General features: G+C 47.2%; 1 protein-coding gene across 1 annotated transcript in view; it reads right to left on the minus strand.

Moving 5' to 3' along the window:
- The window catches only part of LOC142190266 (carbonic anhydrase 9-like), a 67031-nt gene that overhangs the window by 13733 nt on the left and 36931 nt on the right, over positions 1 to 16367 (minus strand). The window contains exons 4-6 of the mRNA XM_075262285.1: positions 15146 to 15288; positions 11567 to 11659; positions 10964 to 11030 (exon numbers count right to left, since the gene is read on the minus strand). Coding sequence (XP_075118386.1) covers positions 10964 to 11030; positions 11567 to 11659; positions 15146 to 15288 — 303 coding nt within the window. The remainder of the gene's footprint in view (positions 1 to 10963; positions 11031 to 11566; positions 11660 to 15145; positions 15289 to 16367) is intronic.

Genomic DNA, 16367 nt, shown 5'->3' on the forward strand with positions numbered 1-16367 from the left:
GTGTGCTGCCCCTAGTGGTAGTTGTCAGCAGAATCATCTTTGTATATATATGTATACACTGTTCTGTAGTGCGCTGTCCCTGGTGGTAGGTGTCAGCAGAGTCATCTCTATATATATATATATATATATATATATATATATATATATATATATATATACACACTGTTCTGTAGTGTGCTGCCCCTAGTGGTAGGTGTCAGCAGAGTCATCTCTGTATATATATGTATACTGTTCTGTAGTGCGCTGTCCCTAGTGGTGGTATCAGCAGAGTCATCCCTGTATATATGTATACAGTGTTCTGTAGTGCGCTGCCCCTAGTGGTAGGTGTCAGCAGAGTCATCTCTGTATATATATGTATACACTGTTCTGTAGTGCGCTGCCCCTAGTAGTAGGTATCAGCAGAGTCATCTCTGTATATATGTGTCACGGAGCAAAGGTATACGTCTTCCTCCGGAAGGTCTTTTGAATCAACACGGACGCAAGAGGTCAGGAGACAACAGCAATTTATTGTAATCCACAAAGTTAGTAGCCGGCGGCGGTCACATCAACCGTAATAACAATAAGTCCACAGAAGTCACAATCCAATGATAGCTTTGGCTCCTTGGTCCTGTAACTAAATCCTGGCTCTCTGCAGAGCTGTGCACAGGCCGGCTAACACATACTAACTGCTAGCTATATACTATATACTAAGACTGTTACACCTATATCTGTGGGTGGGAAGGGCTGAGTCACAGATCCTTCCCCCCTCACCTATACCAAGGAGAGCAGACTCCCTGTCTACTATGGACAATGCACCATCCAACATCTTCTTGGAGACACTGATCAGATTATCTCCACCCATTGTCCTCACTGGTCCTCACTAGTTAGAGGGATTTGCATACAATGTGCTAACACACTAGACCCCAATCAGCCAACTACACACTGATGTTTACAACAGGTTAGAGAATACATTCCACATGAAATATATATTACACATTGCCTATAGTATAGACTCTAACCATCCCGTGACAACCCCTCCCCCTCTCAAAACATGTGCATGACACAATTGGCCTACACAGGTAAATTGGGGAATGCACATCAGTCTCTATAGCTCATATGTCCTCCTGCCGGGATAACCCATCTGCGTTCTGGTGTTGGTTCCCTCGGCGGTGCTGAATGGTAAAGTTGTAGGGTTGAAGGGCTGGCATCTGGCAGAAAATCCGGTGGATCCATGTTGGCGTCTCTCTGAGCTTGGCTTCGGGTCACTGCTCCCACAAAGTGGCACTGTAGATTTCCAACATCGTTGCCTAACAGAACATCGGCCGGCAGCCCGCTCATCACACCAATTGTGCATCGTTTTGGTCCATAACCATAGTCGAGTTCCACGGTAGCTTTAGGAATACGTCTTTGAGTACCTCCTGCCAACTCGATAGAAATGCCAGGGCCCTCCTCTAGGGCCTCGGGTCGCACAACTCGGGGGTCCGCTACCGTTAGGAAAGCTCCCGAGTCCCGGAATCCAACAACTGTTCGGCCATCCAGTAGGACCTCCTGCAAGTGCTTCCGCTGAAGGTTTGCGGGATGTGTGGCGGAAGGCTGAATCCCATAGACCCCTGGAGGTGGAACAGATGGGTCATTCATGGAGTCATCTGGAAATGGGGCCAAACTTTCTGTCCTAGGGGTGGTTCCCAGGTAGTGAATAGGCCGGGATGCCACGGTGGCCCGTGCCCCCATGTTAGCAGGGCAACTAGCTTGCAAATGTCCAGGCCGCCCGCACCCAAAACATCTGCGCTCTAGCATTCTTCCAGTAGGTCGTTGTCTAGGGACAGGGTTGTTCATAGCTGGAGGCCGATGGGCTGGGGCAGGGGTAGAGGGGGAATTGTAATCCTGAGGCCGGGCACGAAAGGTGGGTGGCTGGATGAAGGGTGTCTGGCGGACTGTGGTAGTTTTCCGCTCCTCTGCAAACAACCTCTTCCACTGCGGCTTGATGGTCAGGCCCTCATCTGCAAGGGAAGCAGCTTGCTCCACTGTGGCTGGGTTCCGTTCCAGCACCCACTCACGGATCTCAGCGGGGCACTGGGAAAAGAACTGTTCCTTAAGTATGACTTGGAGGATCTTATCGACTGTGACAGCCTCCTCTCCTTCTAGCCAGCGCTTGCATGCTTGCTTCAACTTGTGGGCGAACATGTGGAAGGAGCTTCCCCCATTGTAAGACAAAGAGCGGAACTGAACTCGGTAGGTCTCTGGAGTGACTGCATAATACTTCTGCACCGCTCTTTTAATGGCCTCATAGTCCCGCTGATCACTAGGGTCCATGGCTCTGAGAGCTTCCGCAGCCCCATCTCGTAGGTGCCCCACCAGATACCGGACCCAATCCTTCTCTGGGACTTCCATCAGGCGGCACTGGTGTTCGAAGTCCTGAAAATATCCATCAACATCCCCAGCCGCTTCCTCAAAGGTCTTGAAGTGTTTATGGGAGACATATGGTGGTTCTCTCACTGTTGGGCTGGGGGTCGGCGTTTGATTATAATTCCGCGCAGTTATCTCAGCCATTCGCATTTCATGCGCCATTCTTTCCTTTTCATGCGCCATTCTCTGTTCCTCCTTCTCCGTTTCCTGAGCCCTCTGTAATGCTCTACTCCTTTGCTCTGCAGTTGCTCCTAGCCCCAGCACTGCCAATTCCTCCTCATACAAAACAACCCATCTGCTCTTTTGGGTCTGTACCTGCCACTCCTGTATCTCTCCAGTCTCCTGGGGGCAGCCCTCCTCATGGTCGCTTTGCAGGGTCATCTCCTCCAGTGCCTCGATCAGTTGCTCTTTCGTTCTTCCCTGGTAACTCAGGTTTAGTTCCCGGGCCCTTACTTGTAGACTTGCCATAGTCCAGTTCCTGTATTCTGAGGTTGTGGCTCCATTAATCGCTGGGCTGTTGTAGTCCATCTCGCTGTCCGCTGTTGATCCCACCGCTGCCACCAGTTGTCACGGAGCAAAAGGTATACGTCTTCCTCCGGATGGTCTTTTGAATCAACACGGACACAAGAGGTCGGGAGACAACAGCAATTTATTGTAATCCACAAAGTTAGTAGCCGGTGGCGGTCACATCAACCGTAACAACAATAAGTCCACAGAAGTCACAATCCAATGATAGCTTTGGCTCCTTGGTCCTGTAACTAAATCCTGGCTCTCTGCAGAGCTGTGCACAGGCCGGCTAACACATACTAACTGCAGCTATATACTATATACTAAGACTGTTACACCTATATCTGTGGGTGGGAAGGGCTGAGTCACAGATCCTTCCCCCCTCACCTATACCAAGGAGAGCAGACTCCCTGTCTACTATGGACAATGCACAGTCCAACATCTTCTTGGAGACACTGATCAGATTATCTCCACCCATTGTCCTCACTGGTCCTCACTAGTTAGAGGGATTTGCATACAATGTGCTAACACACTAGACCCGAATCAGCCAACTACACACTGATGTTTACAACAGGTTAGAGAATACATTCCACATGAAATATATATTACACATTGCCTATAGTATAGACTCTAACCATCCCGTGACAATATGTATACACTATTCTGTAGTGCGCTGCCCCTAGTGGTAGGTGTCAGCAGAGTCATCTCTGTATATATATGTATACACTGTTCTGTAGTGCGCTGTCCCTAGTGGTAGGTGTCAGCAGAGTCATCTCTGTATATATATATATATATATGTATACACTGTTCTGTAGTGTGCTGCCCCTAGTGGTAGGTGTCAGCAGAGTCATCTCTGTATATATATGTATACACTGTTCTGTAGTGCACTGCCCCTAGTGGTGGGTGTCAGCAGAGTCATCCCTGTATATATGTATACACTGTTCTGTAGTGCGCGGCCCCTAGTGGTAGGTGTCAGCAAAGTCATCTCTGTATATATATGTATACACTGTTCTGTAGTGTGCTGTCCCTAGTGGTAGGTGTCAGCAGAGTCATCTCTGTATATATATGTATACACTGTTCTGTAGTGCGTGGCCCCTAGTGGTAGGTGTCAGCAGAGTCATCTCTGTATATATATGTATACACTGTTCTGTAGTGCGCTGCCCCTAGTGGTAGGTGTCAGCAGAGTCATCTCTGTATATATATGTATACACTGTTCTGTAGTGCGCTGTCCCTAGTGGTAGGTATCAGCAGAGTCATCTCTTTATATATATGTATACACTGTTCTGTAGTGCGCTGCCCCTAGTGGTGGGTGTCAGCAGAGTCATCCCTGTATATATGTATACAGTGTTCTGTAGTGCGCTGTCCCTAGTGGTAGGTGTCAGCAGAATCATCTTTGTATATATATGTATACACTGTTCTGTACTGTGCTGCCCCTAGTGGTGGGTGTCAGCAGAGTCATCTCTGTATAAATAAGTATACACTGTTCTGTAGTGCGCGGCCCCTAGTGGTGGGTGTCAGCAGAGTCATCTCTGTATAAATAAGTATACACTGTTCTGTAGTGCGCTGCCACTAGTGGTAGGTGTCAGCAGAGTCATCTCTGTATATATATGTATACACTGTTCTGTAGTGCGCGGCCCCTAGTGGTAGGTGTCAGCAGAGTCATCTCTGTATATATATGTATACACTGTTCTGTAGTGCGCGGCCCCTAGTGGTAGGTGTCAGCAAAGTCATCTCTGTATATATATGTATACACTGTTCTGTAGTGTGCTGTCCCTAGTGGTAGGTGTCAGCAGAGTCATCTCTGTATATATATATGTATACACTGTTCTGTAGTGCGCGGCCCCTAGTGGTAGGTGTCAGCAGAGTCATCTCTGTATATATATGTATACACTGTTCTGTAGTGCGCGGCCCCTAGTGGTAGGTGTCAGCAGAGTCATCTCTGTATATATATGTATACACTGTTCTGTAGTGCGCGGCCCCTAGTGGTAGGTGTCAGCAAAGTCATCTCTGTATATATATGTATACACTGTTCTGTAGTGTGCTGTCCCTAGTGGTAGGTGTCAGCAGAGTCATCTCTGTATATATATGTATACACTGTTCTGTAGTGCGCGGCCCCTAGTGGTAGGTGTCAGCAGAGTCATCTCTGTATATATATGTATACACTGTTCTGTAGTGCGCTGCCCCTAGTGGTAGGTGTCAGCAGAGTCATCTCTGTATATATATATATATATGTATACACTGTTCTGTAGTGCGCTGCCCCTAGTGGTAGGTGTCAGCAGAGTCATCTCTGTATATATATGTATACACAGTTCTGTAGTGCGCTGTCCCTAGTGGTGGTATCAGCAGAGTCATCTCTGTATATATATGTATACACTGTTCTGTAGTGCGCTGTCCCTAGTGGTGGGTGTCAGCAGAGTCATCTCTGTATATATATATATGTATACACTGTTCTGTAGTGTGCTGCCCCTAGTGGTAGGTGTCAGCAGAATCATCTTTGTATATATATGTATACACTGTTCTGTAGTGCGCTGCCCCTAGTGGTAGGTGTCAGCAGAGTCATCCCTGTATATATGTATACACTGTTCTGTAGTGCACTGTCCCTGGTGGTAGGTGTCAGCAGAGTCATCTCTGCATATATGTATACACTATTCTGTAGTGCGCTGCCCCTAGTGGTAGGTGTCAGCAGAGTCATCCCTGTATATATGTATACACTGTTCTGTAGTGCGCTGCCCCTAGTGGTAGGTATCAGCAGAGTCATCTCTGTATATATATGTATACACTGTTCTGTAGTGCGCTGTCCCTAGTGGTAGGTATCAACAGAGTCATCTCTGTAGATATGTATACACTATTCTGTAGTGCGCTGCCCCTAGTGGTAGGTGTCAGCAGAGTCATCTCTGTATATATGTATACACTGTTCTGTAGTGCGCTGTCCCTAGTGGTAGGTATCAACAGAGTCATCTCTGTATATATGTATACACTATTCTGTAGTGCGCTGTCCCTAGTGGTAGGTGTCAGCAGAGTCATCCCTGTATATATGTATACACTGTTCTGTAGTGCGCTGTCCCTGGTGGTAGGTGTCAGCAGAGTATTCTCTGTATATATATGTATACACTGTTCTGTAGTGCGCTGCCCCTAGTGGTAGGTGTCAGCAGAGTCATCTCTGTATATATATGTATACACTGTTCTGTAGTGCGCGGCCCCTAGTGGTGGGTGTCAGCAGAGTCATCTCTGTATATATATGTATACACTGTTCTGTAGTGCGCTGCCCCTAGTGGTAGGTGTCAGCAAAGTCATCTCTGTATATATATATTAAAGGATTATCTTATCTTATCTTATATGTATACACTGTTCTGTAGTGTGCTGTCCCTAGTGGTGGGTGTCAGCAGAGTCATCTCTGTATATATATATATATATATGTATACACTGTTCTGTAGTGTGCTGCCCCTAGTGGTAGGTGTCAGCAGAGTCATCTCTGTATATATATGTATACACTGTTCTGTAGTGCACTGCCCCTAGTGGTGGGTGTCAGCAGAGTCATCCCTGTATATATGTATACACTGTTCTGTAGTGCGCTGCCCCTAGTGGTAGGTGTCAGCAGAGTCATCTCTGTATATATATGTATACACTGTTCTGTAGTGCGCGGCCCCTAGTGGTAGGTGTCAGCAAAGTCATCTCTGTATATATATGTATACACTGTTCTGTAGTGTGCTGTCCCTAGTGGTAGGTGTCAGCAGAGTCATCTCTGTATATATATGTATACACTGTTCTGTAGTGCGTGGCCCCTAGTGGTAGGTGTCAGCAGAGTCATCTCTGTATATATATGTATACACTGTTCTGTAGTGCGCTGCCCCTAGTGGTAGGTGTCAGCAGAGTCATCTCTGTATATATATGTATACACTGTTCTGTAGTGCGCTGTCCCTAGTGGTAGGTATCAGCAGAGTCATCTCTTTATATATATGTATACACTGTTCTGTAGTGCGCTGCCCCTAGTGGTGGGTGTCAGCAGAGTCATCCCTGTATATATGTATACAGTGTTCTGTAGTGCGCTGTCCCTAGTGGTAGGTGTCAGCAGAATCATCTTTGTATATATATGTATACACTGTTCTGTACTGTGCTGCCCCTAGTGGTGGGTGTCAGCAGAGTCATCTCTGTATAAATAAGTATACACTGTTCTGTAGTGCGCGGCCCCTAGTGGTGGGTGTCAGCAGAGTCATCTCTGTATAAATAAGTATACACTGTTCTGTAGTGCGCTGCCACTAGTGGTAGGTGTCAGCAGAGTCATCTCTGTATATATATGTATACACTGTTCTGTAGTGCGCGGCCCCTAGTGGTAGGTGTCAGCAGAGTCATCTCTGTATATATATGTATACACTGTTCTGTAGTGCGCGGCCCCTAGTGGTAGGTGTCAGCAAAGTCATCTCTGTATATATATGTATACACTGTTCTGTAGTGTGCTGTCCCTAGTGGTAGGTGTCAGCAGAGTCATCTCTGTATATATATGTATACACTGTTCTGTAGTGCGCGGCCCCTAGTGGTAGGTGTCAGCAGAGTCATCTCTGTATATATATGTATACACTGTTCTGTAGTGCGCTGCCCCTAGTGGTAGGTGTCAGCAGAGTCATCTCTGTATATATATGTATACACTGTTCTGTAGTGCGCTGTCCCTAGTGGTAGGTATCAGCAGAGTCATCTCTTTATATATATGTATACACTGTTCTGTAGTGCGCTGCCCCTAGTGGTGGGTGTCAGCAGAGTCATCCCTGTATATATGTATACAGTGTTCTGTAGTGCGCTGTCCCTAGTGGTAGGTGTCAGCAGAATCATCTTTGTATATATATGTATACACTGTTCTGTACTGTGCTGCCCCTAGTGGTGGGTGTCAGCAGAGTCATCTCTGTATAAATAAGTATACACTGTTCTCATATAGATATATATAGTCCTAGGAGCCCTGACAGTGTCATACACTATGTATTATAGATATATATATATAGTCCTAGGAGCCCTGACAGTGTCATACACTATGTATTATAGATATATATATAGTCCTAGGAGTCCTGACAGTGTCATACACTATGTATTATAGATATATATAGTCCTAGGAGCCCTGACAGTGTCATACACTATGTATTATAGATATATATATAGTCCTAGGAGTCCTGACAGTGTCATACACTATGTATTATAGATATATATATAGTCCTAGGAGTCCTGACAGTGTCATACACTATGTATTATAGATATATATATAGTCCTAGGAGCCCTGACAGTGTCATACACTATGTATTATATACACTCACCGGCCACTTTATTAGGTCCACCATGCTAGTAACGGGTTGGACCCCCTTTTGCCTTCAGAACTGCCTCAATTCTTCGTGGCATAGATACAACAAGGTGCTGGAAGCATTCCTCAGAGATTTTGCTCCATATTGACATGATGGCGGCATCACACAGTTGCAGTCGCAGATTTGTCGGCTGCACATCCATGATGCGAATCTCCCGTTCCACCACATCCCAAAGATGCTCCTCTATTGGATTGAGATCTGGTGACTGTGGAGGCCATTGGAGTACAGTGAACTCATTGTCATGTTCAAGAAACCAGTCTGAGATGATTCCAGCTTTATGACATGGCATTGCATTATCCTGCTGAAAGTAGCCATCAGATGTTGGGTACATTGTGCTCATAAAGGGATGGACATGGTCAGCAACAATACTCAGGTAGGCTTTGGCGTTGCAACGATGCTCAATTGGTACCAAGGGGCCCAAAGAGTGCCAAGAAAATATTCCTCACACCATGACACCACCACCACCAGCCTGAACCGTTACCGATACAAGGCAGGATGGATCCATGCTTTCATATTGTTGACGCCAAATTCTGACCCTACCATCCGAATGTCGCAGCAGAAATCGAGACTCATCAGACCAGGCAACGTTTTTCCAATCTTCAATTGTCCAATTTCGATGAGCTTGTGCAAATTGTAGCCTCAGTTTCCTGTTCTTAGCTGAAAGGAGTGGCACCCGGTGTGGTCTTCTGCTGCTGTAGCCCATCTGTAGCCTTAAAGTTGGACGTACTGTGCGGCGTTCAGAGATGCTCTTCTGGCTACCTTGGGTGTAACGGGTGGCTATTTGAGTCACTGTTGCCTTTCTATCAGCTGGAACCAGTCTGGCCATTCTCCTCTGACCTCTGGCATCAACAACGCATTTCCGCCCCCCACAGAACTGCCGCTCACTGGATGTTTTTTCTTTTTCGGACCATTCTCTGTAAACCCTAGAGATGGTTGTGCATGAAAATCCCAGTAGATCAGCAGTTTCTGAAATACTCCGACCAGCCCTTCTGGCACCAACAACCATGCCACGTTCAAAGGCACTCAAATCACCTTTCTTCCCCCCCAGACTGATGCTCGGTTTGAACTGCAGGAGATTGTCTTGACCATGTCTACATGCCTAAATGCACTGAGTTGCCGCCATGTGATTGGCTGATTAGAAATTAAGTGTTAACGAGCAGTTGGACAGGTGTACCTAATAAAGTGGCCGGTGAGTGTATATATAGTCCTAGGAGCCCTGACAGCGTCATACACTATGTATTATAGATATATATAGTCCTAGGAGCCCTGACAGTGTCATACACTATGTATTATAGATATATATAGTCCTAGGAGCCCTGACAGTGTCATACACTATGTATTATAGATATATATAGTCCTAGGAGTCCTGACAGTGTCATACACTATGTATTATAGATATATATAGTCCTAGGAGCCCTGACAGTTTCATACACTATGTATTATAGATATATATAGTCCTAGGAGCCCTGACAGTGTCATACACTATGTATTATAGATATATATAGTCCTAGGAGCCCTGACAGTGTCATACACTACGTATTATAGATATATATAGTCCTAGGAGCCCTGACAGTGTCATACACTACGTATTATAGATATATATATAATCCTAGGAGTCCTGACAGTGTCATACACTACGTATTATAGATATATATAGTCCTAGGAGCCCTGACAGTGTCATACACTACGTATTATAGATATATATAGTCCTAGGAGCCCTGACAGTGTCATACACTACGTATTATGGATATATATATAGTCCTAGGAGCCCTGACAGTGTCATACACTATGTATTATAGATATATATAGTCCTAGGAGTTCTGACAGTGTCATACACTATGTATTATAGATATATATATAGTCCTAGGAGCCCTGACAGTGTCATACACTATGTATTATAGATATATATAGTCCTAGGAGCCCTGACAGTGTCATACACTATGTATTATAGATATATATAGTCCTAGGAGTCCTGACAGTGTCAAACACTATGTATTATAGATATATATAGTCCTAGGAGCCCTGACAGTGTCATACACTATGTATTATAGATATATATAGTCCTAGGAGCCCTGACAGTGTCATACACTATGTATTATAGATATATATATAGTCCTAGGAGCCCTGACAGTGTCATACACTATGTATCATAGATATATATATAGTCCTAGGAGCCCTGACAGTGTCATACACTATGTATTATAGATATATATATAGTCCTAGGAGTCCTGACAGTGTCATACACTATGTATTATAGATATATATAGTCCTAGGAGCCCTGACAGTGTCATACACTATGTATTATAGATATATATAGTCCTAGGAGCCCTGACAGTGTCATACACTATGTATTATAGATATATAGTCCTAGGAGTCCTGACAGTGTCATACACTATGTATTATAGATATATATATATAGTCCTAGGAGCCCTGACAGTGTCATACACTATGTATTATAGATATATATATAGTCCTAGGAGCCCTGACAGTGTCATACACTATGTATTATAGATATATATAGTCCTAGGAGCCCTGACAGTGTCATACACTATGTATTATAGATATATAGTCCTAGGAGTCCTGACAGTGTCATACACTATGTATTATAGATATATATATAGTCCTAGGAGCCCTGACAGTGTCATACACTATGTATTATAGATATATATATATAGTCCTAGGAGCCCTGACAGTGTCATACACTATGTATTATAGATATATAATCTTACCTCCATCCTTCACGGCCTCCAGATGGCTCAGTAGAGGTTCGTAACCTTCATTATAGTCGGGTCCTTTCTGTGAGAAGGAACATGAGACGTTATATAATATACAGTTTTCTGCTGGTTATATCTTGAAGTTCTTGAGTCCCTGATGCTCAGATTGTGATGAGACCTCCCGTGCCCTGCGCTGTCTATAACATTGGTGTTGTCGTATGTTGTAGATTGGCTTTATTACCCCCATGGGCTCCAGGGCCCGGCTGCTGTTGCTTTCTCTGCCCCTCCTAATTGCCCCTGATTGGTAACCACTAATGGGACCAGTCTGTGGTCAGATTGTTATAATGTCCTATTTGCCCCTGGGTTTTGTCCCTTTGCCCCATACTTTTGCTCCTTCTATGTAGACGCTTGGGATATCGTGTTTGTCCTTCACCTTTTCCCGTCATATCTCTGGGTGTGATAAGATGGCTCGGGGTAATGTTCAGCCTGGTGAGGCCCCCTTATCTGACGTCTTGTGCTCTGCCACTTTGTCTTAGATTTTCTTGTTACATAAACTCTGAACTCTGCACAGACCTCGCAGAAGATTCCAGAACCTTGGACTTACCCCTGACCACTTACCTCTATGAAAGCAGCCAGAACGGCGAGGCCTCCAGAATGGTTGGCCGCCTTCTCTACACTCGTATACTCAGAGTTATAGTGAACCACGTGGATCTAAGGAAGAGATCAGCAACTTAGGAGCAAAGTAATGGCGCCACCTTGGAAATCAGCAGGGTGGTCAAACATGGTGGAGGACAGGAGAAAGGACCAGGAGGGGTAAACAGGGCAACCTTATCCTGTCTCATGTGATGAAATGCATTTTATGAAAACTCGCAGTGTTACTTGTGGCCATTAGAGGACGCCAAAGAGCCATAGACTATAAATGAACTGAGAAACAGGATGGAGGTCAATGGAGAGTCCGAATACCAGACCCTGGGCCCAATAATAGAGACCGGAGAGTAAAGTGCAGAGCGTGAGCCCAATAATAGAGACCGGAGAGTAAAGTGCAGAGCGTGAGCCCAATAATAGAGACCGGAGAGTAAAGTTCAGAGCGTGAGCCCAATAATAGAGACCGGAGAGTAAAGTGCAGAGTGTGAGCCCAATAATAGAGACCGGAGAGTAAAGTGCAGAGTGTGAGCCCAATAATAGAGACCGGAGAGTAAAGTGCAGACTGTGAGCCCAATAATAGAGACCGGAGAGTAAAGTGCAGACTGTGAGCCCAATAATAGAGACCGGAGAGTAAAGTGCAGAGCGTGAGCCCAGTAATAGAGACCGGAGAGTAAAGTGCAGAGCGTGAGCCCAATAATAGAGACCGGAGAGTAAAGTGCAGAGTGTGAGCCCAATAATAGAGACCGGAGAGTAAAGTGCAGAGTGTGAGCCCAATAATAGAGACCGGAGAGTAAAGTGCAGACTGTGAGCCCAATAATAGAGACCGGGGAGTAAAGTGCAGAGCGTGAGCCCAATAATAGAGACCGGAGAGTAAAGTGCAGAGCGTGAGCCCAGTAATAGAGACCGGAGAGTAAAGTGCAGAGCGTGAGCCCAGTAATAGAGACCGGAGAGTAAAGTGCAGAGCGTGAGCCCAATAATAGAGACCGGAGAGTAAAGTGCAGAGCGTGAGCCCAATAATAGAGACCGGAGAGTAAAGTGCAGAGCGTGAGCCCAATAATAGAGACCGGAGAGTAAAGTGCAGAGCGTGAGCCCAATAATAGAGACCGGAGAGTAAAGTGCAGAGCGTGAGCCCAATAATAGAGATCGGAGAGTAAAGTGCAGAGCGTGAGCCCAATAATAGAGACCGGAGAGTAAAGTGCAGAGCGTGAGCCCAATAATAGAGACCGGAGAGTAAAGTGCAGAGCGTGAGCCCAATAATAGAGACCGGAGAGTAAAGTGCAGAGCGTGAGCCCAATAATAGAGACCGGAGAGTAAAGTGCAGACCGTGAGCCCAATAATAGAGACCGGAGAGTAAAGTGCAGAGTGTGAGCCCAATAATAGAGACCGGAGAGTAAAGTGCAGACCGTGAGCCCAATAATAGAGACCGGAGAGTAAAGTGCAGAGTGTGAGCCCAATAATAGAGACCGGAGAGTAAAGTGCAGAGCGTGAGCCCAATAATAGAGACCGGAGAGTAAAGTGCAGAGCATGAGCCCAATAATAGAGACCGGAGAGTAAAGTGCAGAGCGTGAGCCCAATAATAGAGACCGGAGAGTAAAGTGCAGAGCGTGAGCCCAATAATAGAGACCGGAGAGTAAAGTGCAGAGCGTGAGCCCAATAATAGAGACCGGAGAGTAAAGTGCAGAGCGTGAGCCCAATAATAGAGACCGGAGAGTAAAGTGCAGAGCGTGAGCCCAATAATAGAGACCGGAGAGTAAAGTGCAGAGCGTGAGCCCAATAATAGAGACCGGAGAGTAAAGTGCAGAGCGTGAGCCCAATAATAGAGACCGGAGAGTAAAGTGCAGAGCGTGAGCCCAATAATAGAGACCGGAGAGTAAAGTGCAGACTGTGAGCCCAATAATAGAGACCGGAGAGTAAAGTGCAGAGCGTGAGCCCAATAATAGAGACCGGAGAGTAAAGTGCAGAGCGTGAGCCCAATAATAGAGACCGGAGAGTAAAGTGCAGAGCGTGAGCCCAATAATAGAGACCGGAGAGTAAAGTGCAGAGCGTGAGCCCAATAATAGAGACCGGAGAGTAAAGTGCAGAGCGTGAGCCCAATAATAGAGACCGGAGAGTAAAGTGCAGAGCGTGAGCCCAATAATAGAGACCGGAGAGTAAAGTGCAGACCGTGAGCCCAATAATAGAGACCGGAGAGTAAAGTGCAGAGCGTGAGCCCAATAATAGAGACCGGAGAGTAAAGTGCAGAGCGTGAGCCCAATAATAGAGACCGGAGAGTAAAGTGCAGAGCGTGAGCCCAATAATAGAGACCGGAGAGTAAAGTGCAGAGCGTGAGCCCAATAATAGAGACCGGAGAGTAAAGTGCAGAGCGTGAGCCCAATAATAGAGACCGGAGAGTAAAGTGCAGAGCGTGAGCCCAATAATAGAGACCGGAGAGTAAAGTGCAGAGCGTGAGCCCAATAATAGAGACCGGAGAGTAAAGTGCAGAGCGTGAGCCCAATAATAGAGACCGGAGAGTAAAGTGCAGAGCGTGAGCCCAATAATAGAGACCGGAGAGTAAAGTGCAGAGCGTGAGCCCAATAATAGAGACTGGAGAGTAAAGTGCAGAGCGTGAGCCCAATAATAGAGACCGGAGAGTAAAGTGCAGAGCGTGAGCCCAATAATAGAGACCGGAGAGTAAAGTGCAGAGCGTGAGCCCAATAATAGAGACCGGAGAGTAAAGTGCAGAGCGTGAGCCCAATAATAGAGACCGGAGAGTAAAGTGCAGAGCGTGAGCCCAATAATAGAGACCGGAGAGTAAAGTGCAGAGCGTGAGCCCAATAATAGAGACCGGGGAGTAAAGTGCAGAGCGTGAGCCCAATAATAGAGACCGGGGAGTAAAGTGCAGAGCGTGAGCCCAATAATAGAGACCGGGGAGTAAAGTGCAGAGCGTGAGCCCAATAATAGAGACCGGGGAGTAAAGTGCAGAGCGTGAGCCCAATAATAGAGACCGGGGAGTAAAGTGCAGAGCGTGAGCCCAATAATAGAGACCGGGGAGTAAAGTGCAGAGCGTGAGCCCAATAATAGAGACCGGAGAGTAAAGTGCAGAGCGTGAGCCCAATAATAGAGACCGGAGAGTAAAGTGCAGAGCGTGAGCCCAATAATAGAGACCGGAGAGTAAAGTGCAGAGCGTGAGCCCAATAATAGAGACCGGAGAGTAAAGTGCAGAGCGTGAGCCCAATAATAGAGACCGGAGAGTAAAGTGCAGAGCGTGAGCCCAATAATAGAGACCGGAGAGTAAAGTGCAGAGCGTGAGCCCAATAATAGAGACCGGAGAGTAAAGTGCAGAGCGTGAGCCCAATAATAGAGACCGGAGAGTAAAGTGCAGACTGTGAGCCCAATAATAGAGACCGGAGAGTAAAGTGCAGAGCGTGAGCCCAATAATAGAGACCGGAGAGTAAAGTGCAGACTGTGAGCCCAATAATAGAGACCGGAGAGTAAAGTGCAGACCGTCAGCCCAATAATAGAAGCTAGTGTGATGTGGGGTGTCTCGGGGGGAGCTCAGCAGGGGGCACTCACCTCTCCTGGGAATCGCCTTCCATTGACCATGTGCTCTGACCCTGGATTGCTCTTTGACCCCCAATGGAAGTGCAGTTGTGCTGCTTGGTAAATTTCAGGAAGACCCCCAATTATCTTCATGGTGCCAGGTAGCTTCAAAACCACTATGAGCCGAGAAACAAGTATTAATAACATGACACTAGAAAGACACAAAGTATCTGGAGCCCGTTCATGAAAAACTAGGGTATAATGGGTCAACATCATCCCCGGGCCACCTACATTCATCAGACAAACTAAGAAAATTAGAAGTCAAAGATTTTATGATAATCATCTCAAGTAGACTGATGAGAGGCCGGTGGAGAGCAGGTCATACAGACGTGAGGGGTCGGTGGAGAGCAGGTCATACAGACGTGAGGGGTCGGTGGAGAGCAGGTCGTACAGACGTGAGGGGCCGGTGGAGAGCAGGTCGTACAGACGTGAGGGGCCGGTGGAGAGCAGGTCGTACGACGTGAGGGGCCGGTGGAGAGCAGGTCGTACAGACGTGAGGGGCCGGTGGAGAGCAGGTCGTACAGACGTGAGGGGCCGGTGGAGAGCAGGTCGTACAGACGTGAGGGGCCGGTGGAGAGCAGGTCGTACAGACGTGAGGGGCCGGTGGAGAGCAGGTCGTACAGACGTGAGGGGCCGGTGGAGAGCAGGTCGTACAGACGTGAGGGGCCGGTGGAGAGCAGGTCGTACAGACGTGAGGGGCCGGTGGAGAGCAGGTCGTACAGACGTGAGGGGCCGGTGGAGAGCAGGTCGTACAGACGTGAGGGGCCGGTGGAGAGCAGGTCGTACAGACGTGAGGGGCCGGTGGAGAGCAGGTCGTACAGACGTGAGGGGCCGGTGGAGAGCAGGTCGTACAGACGTGAGGGGCCGGTGGAGAGCAGGTCCTACAGACGTGAGGGGCCGGTGGAGAGCAGGTCATACAGACGTGAGGGGCCGGTGGAGAGCAGGTCATACAGACGTGAGGGGCCGGTGGAGAGCAGGTCATACAGACGTGAGGGGCCGGTGGAGAGCAGGTCATACAGACGTGAGGGGCCGGTGGAGAGCAGGTCATACAGACGTGAGGGGCCGGTGGAGAGCAGGTCATACAGACGTGAGGGGCCGGTGGAGAGCAGGTCATACAGACGTGAGGGGCCGGTGGAGAGCAGGTCATACAGACGTGAGGGGCCGGTGGAGAGCAGGTCATACAGACGTGAGGGGC

This window comes from Leptodactylus fuscus, chromosome 1 (assembly GCF_031893055.1).
Source record: "Leptodactylus fuscus isolate aLepFus1 chromosome 1, aLepFus1.hap2, whole genome shotgun sequence".
Lineage (NCBI taxonomy): Eukaryota > Metazoa > Chordata > Amphibia > Anura > Leptodactylidae > Leptodactylus > Leptodactylus fuscus.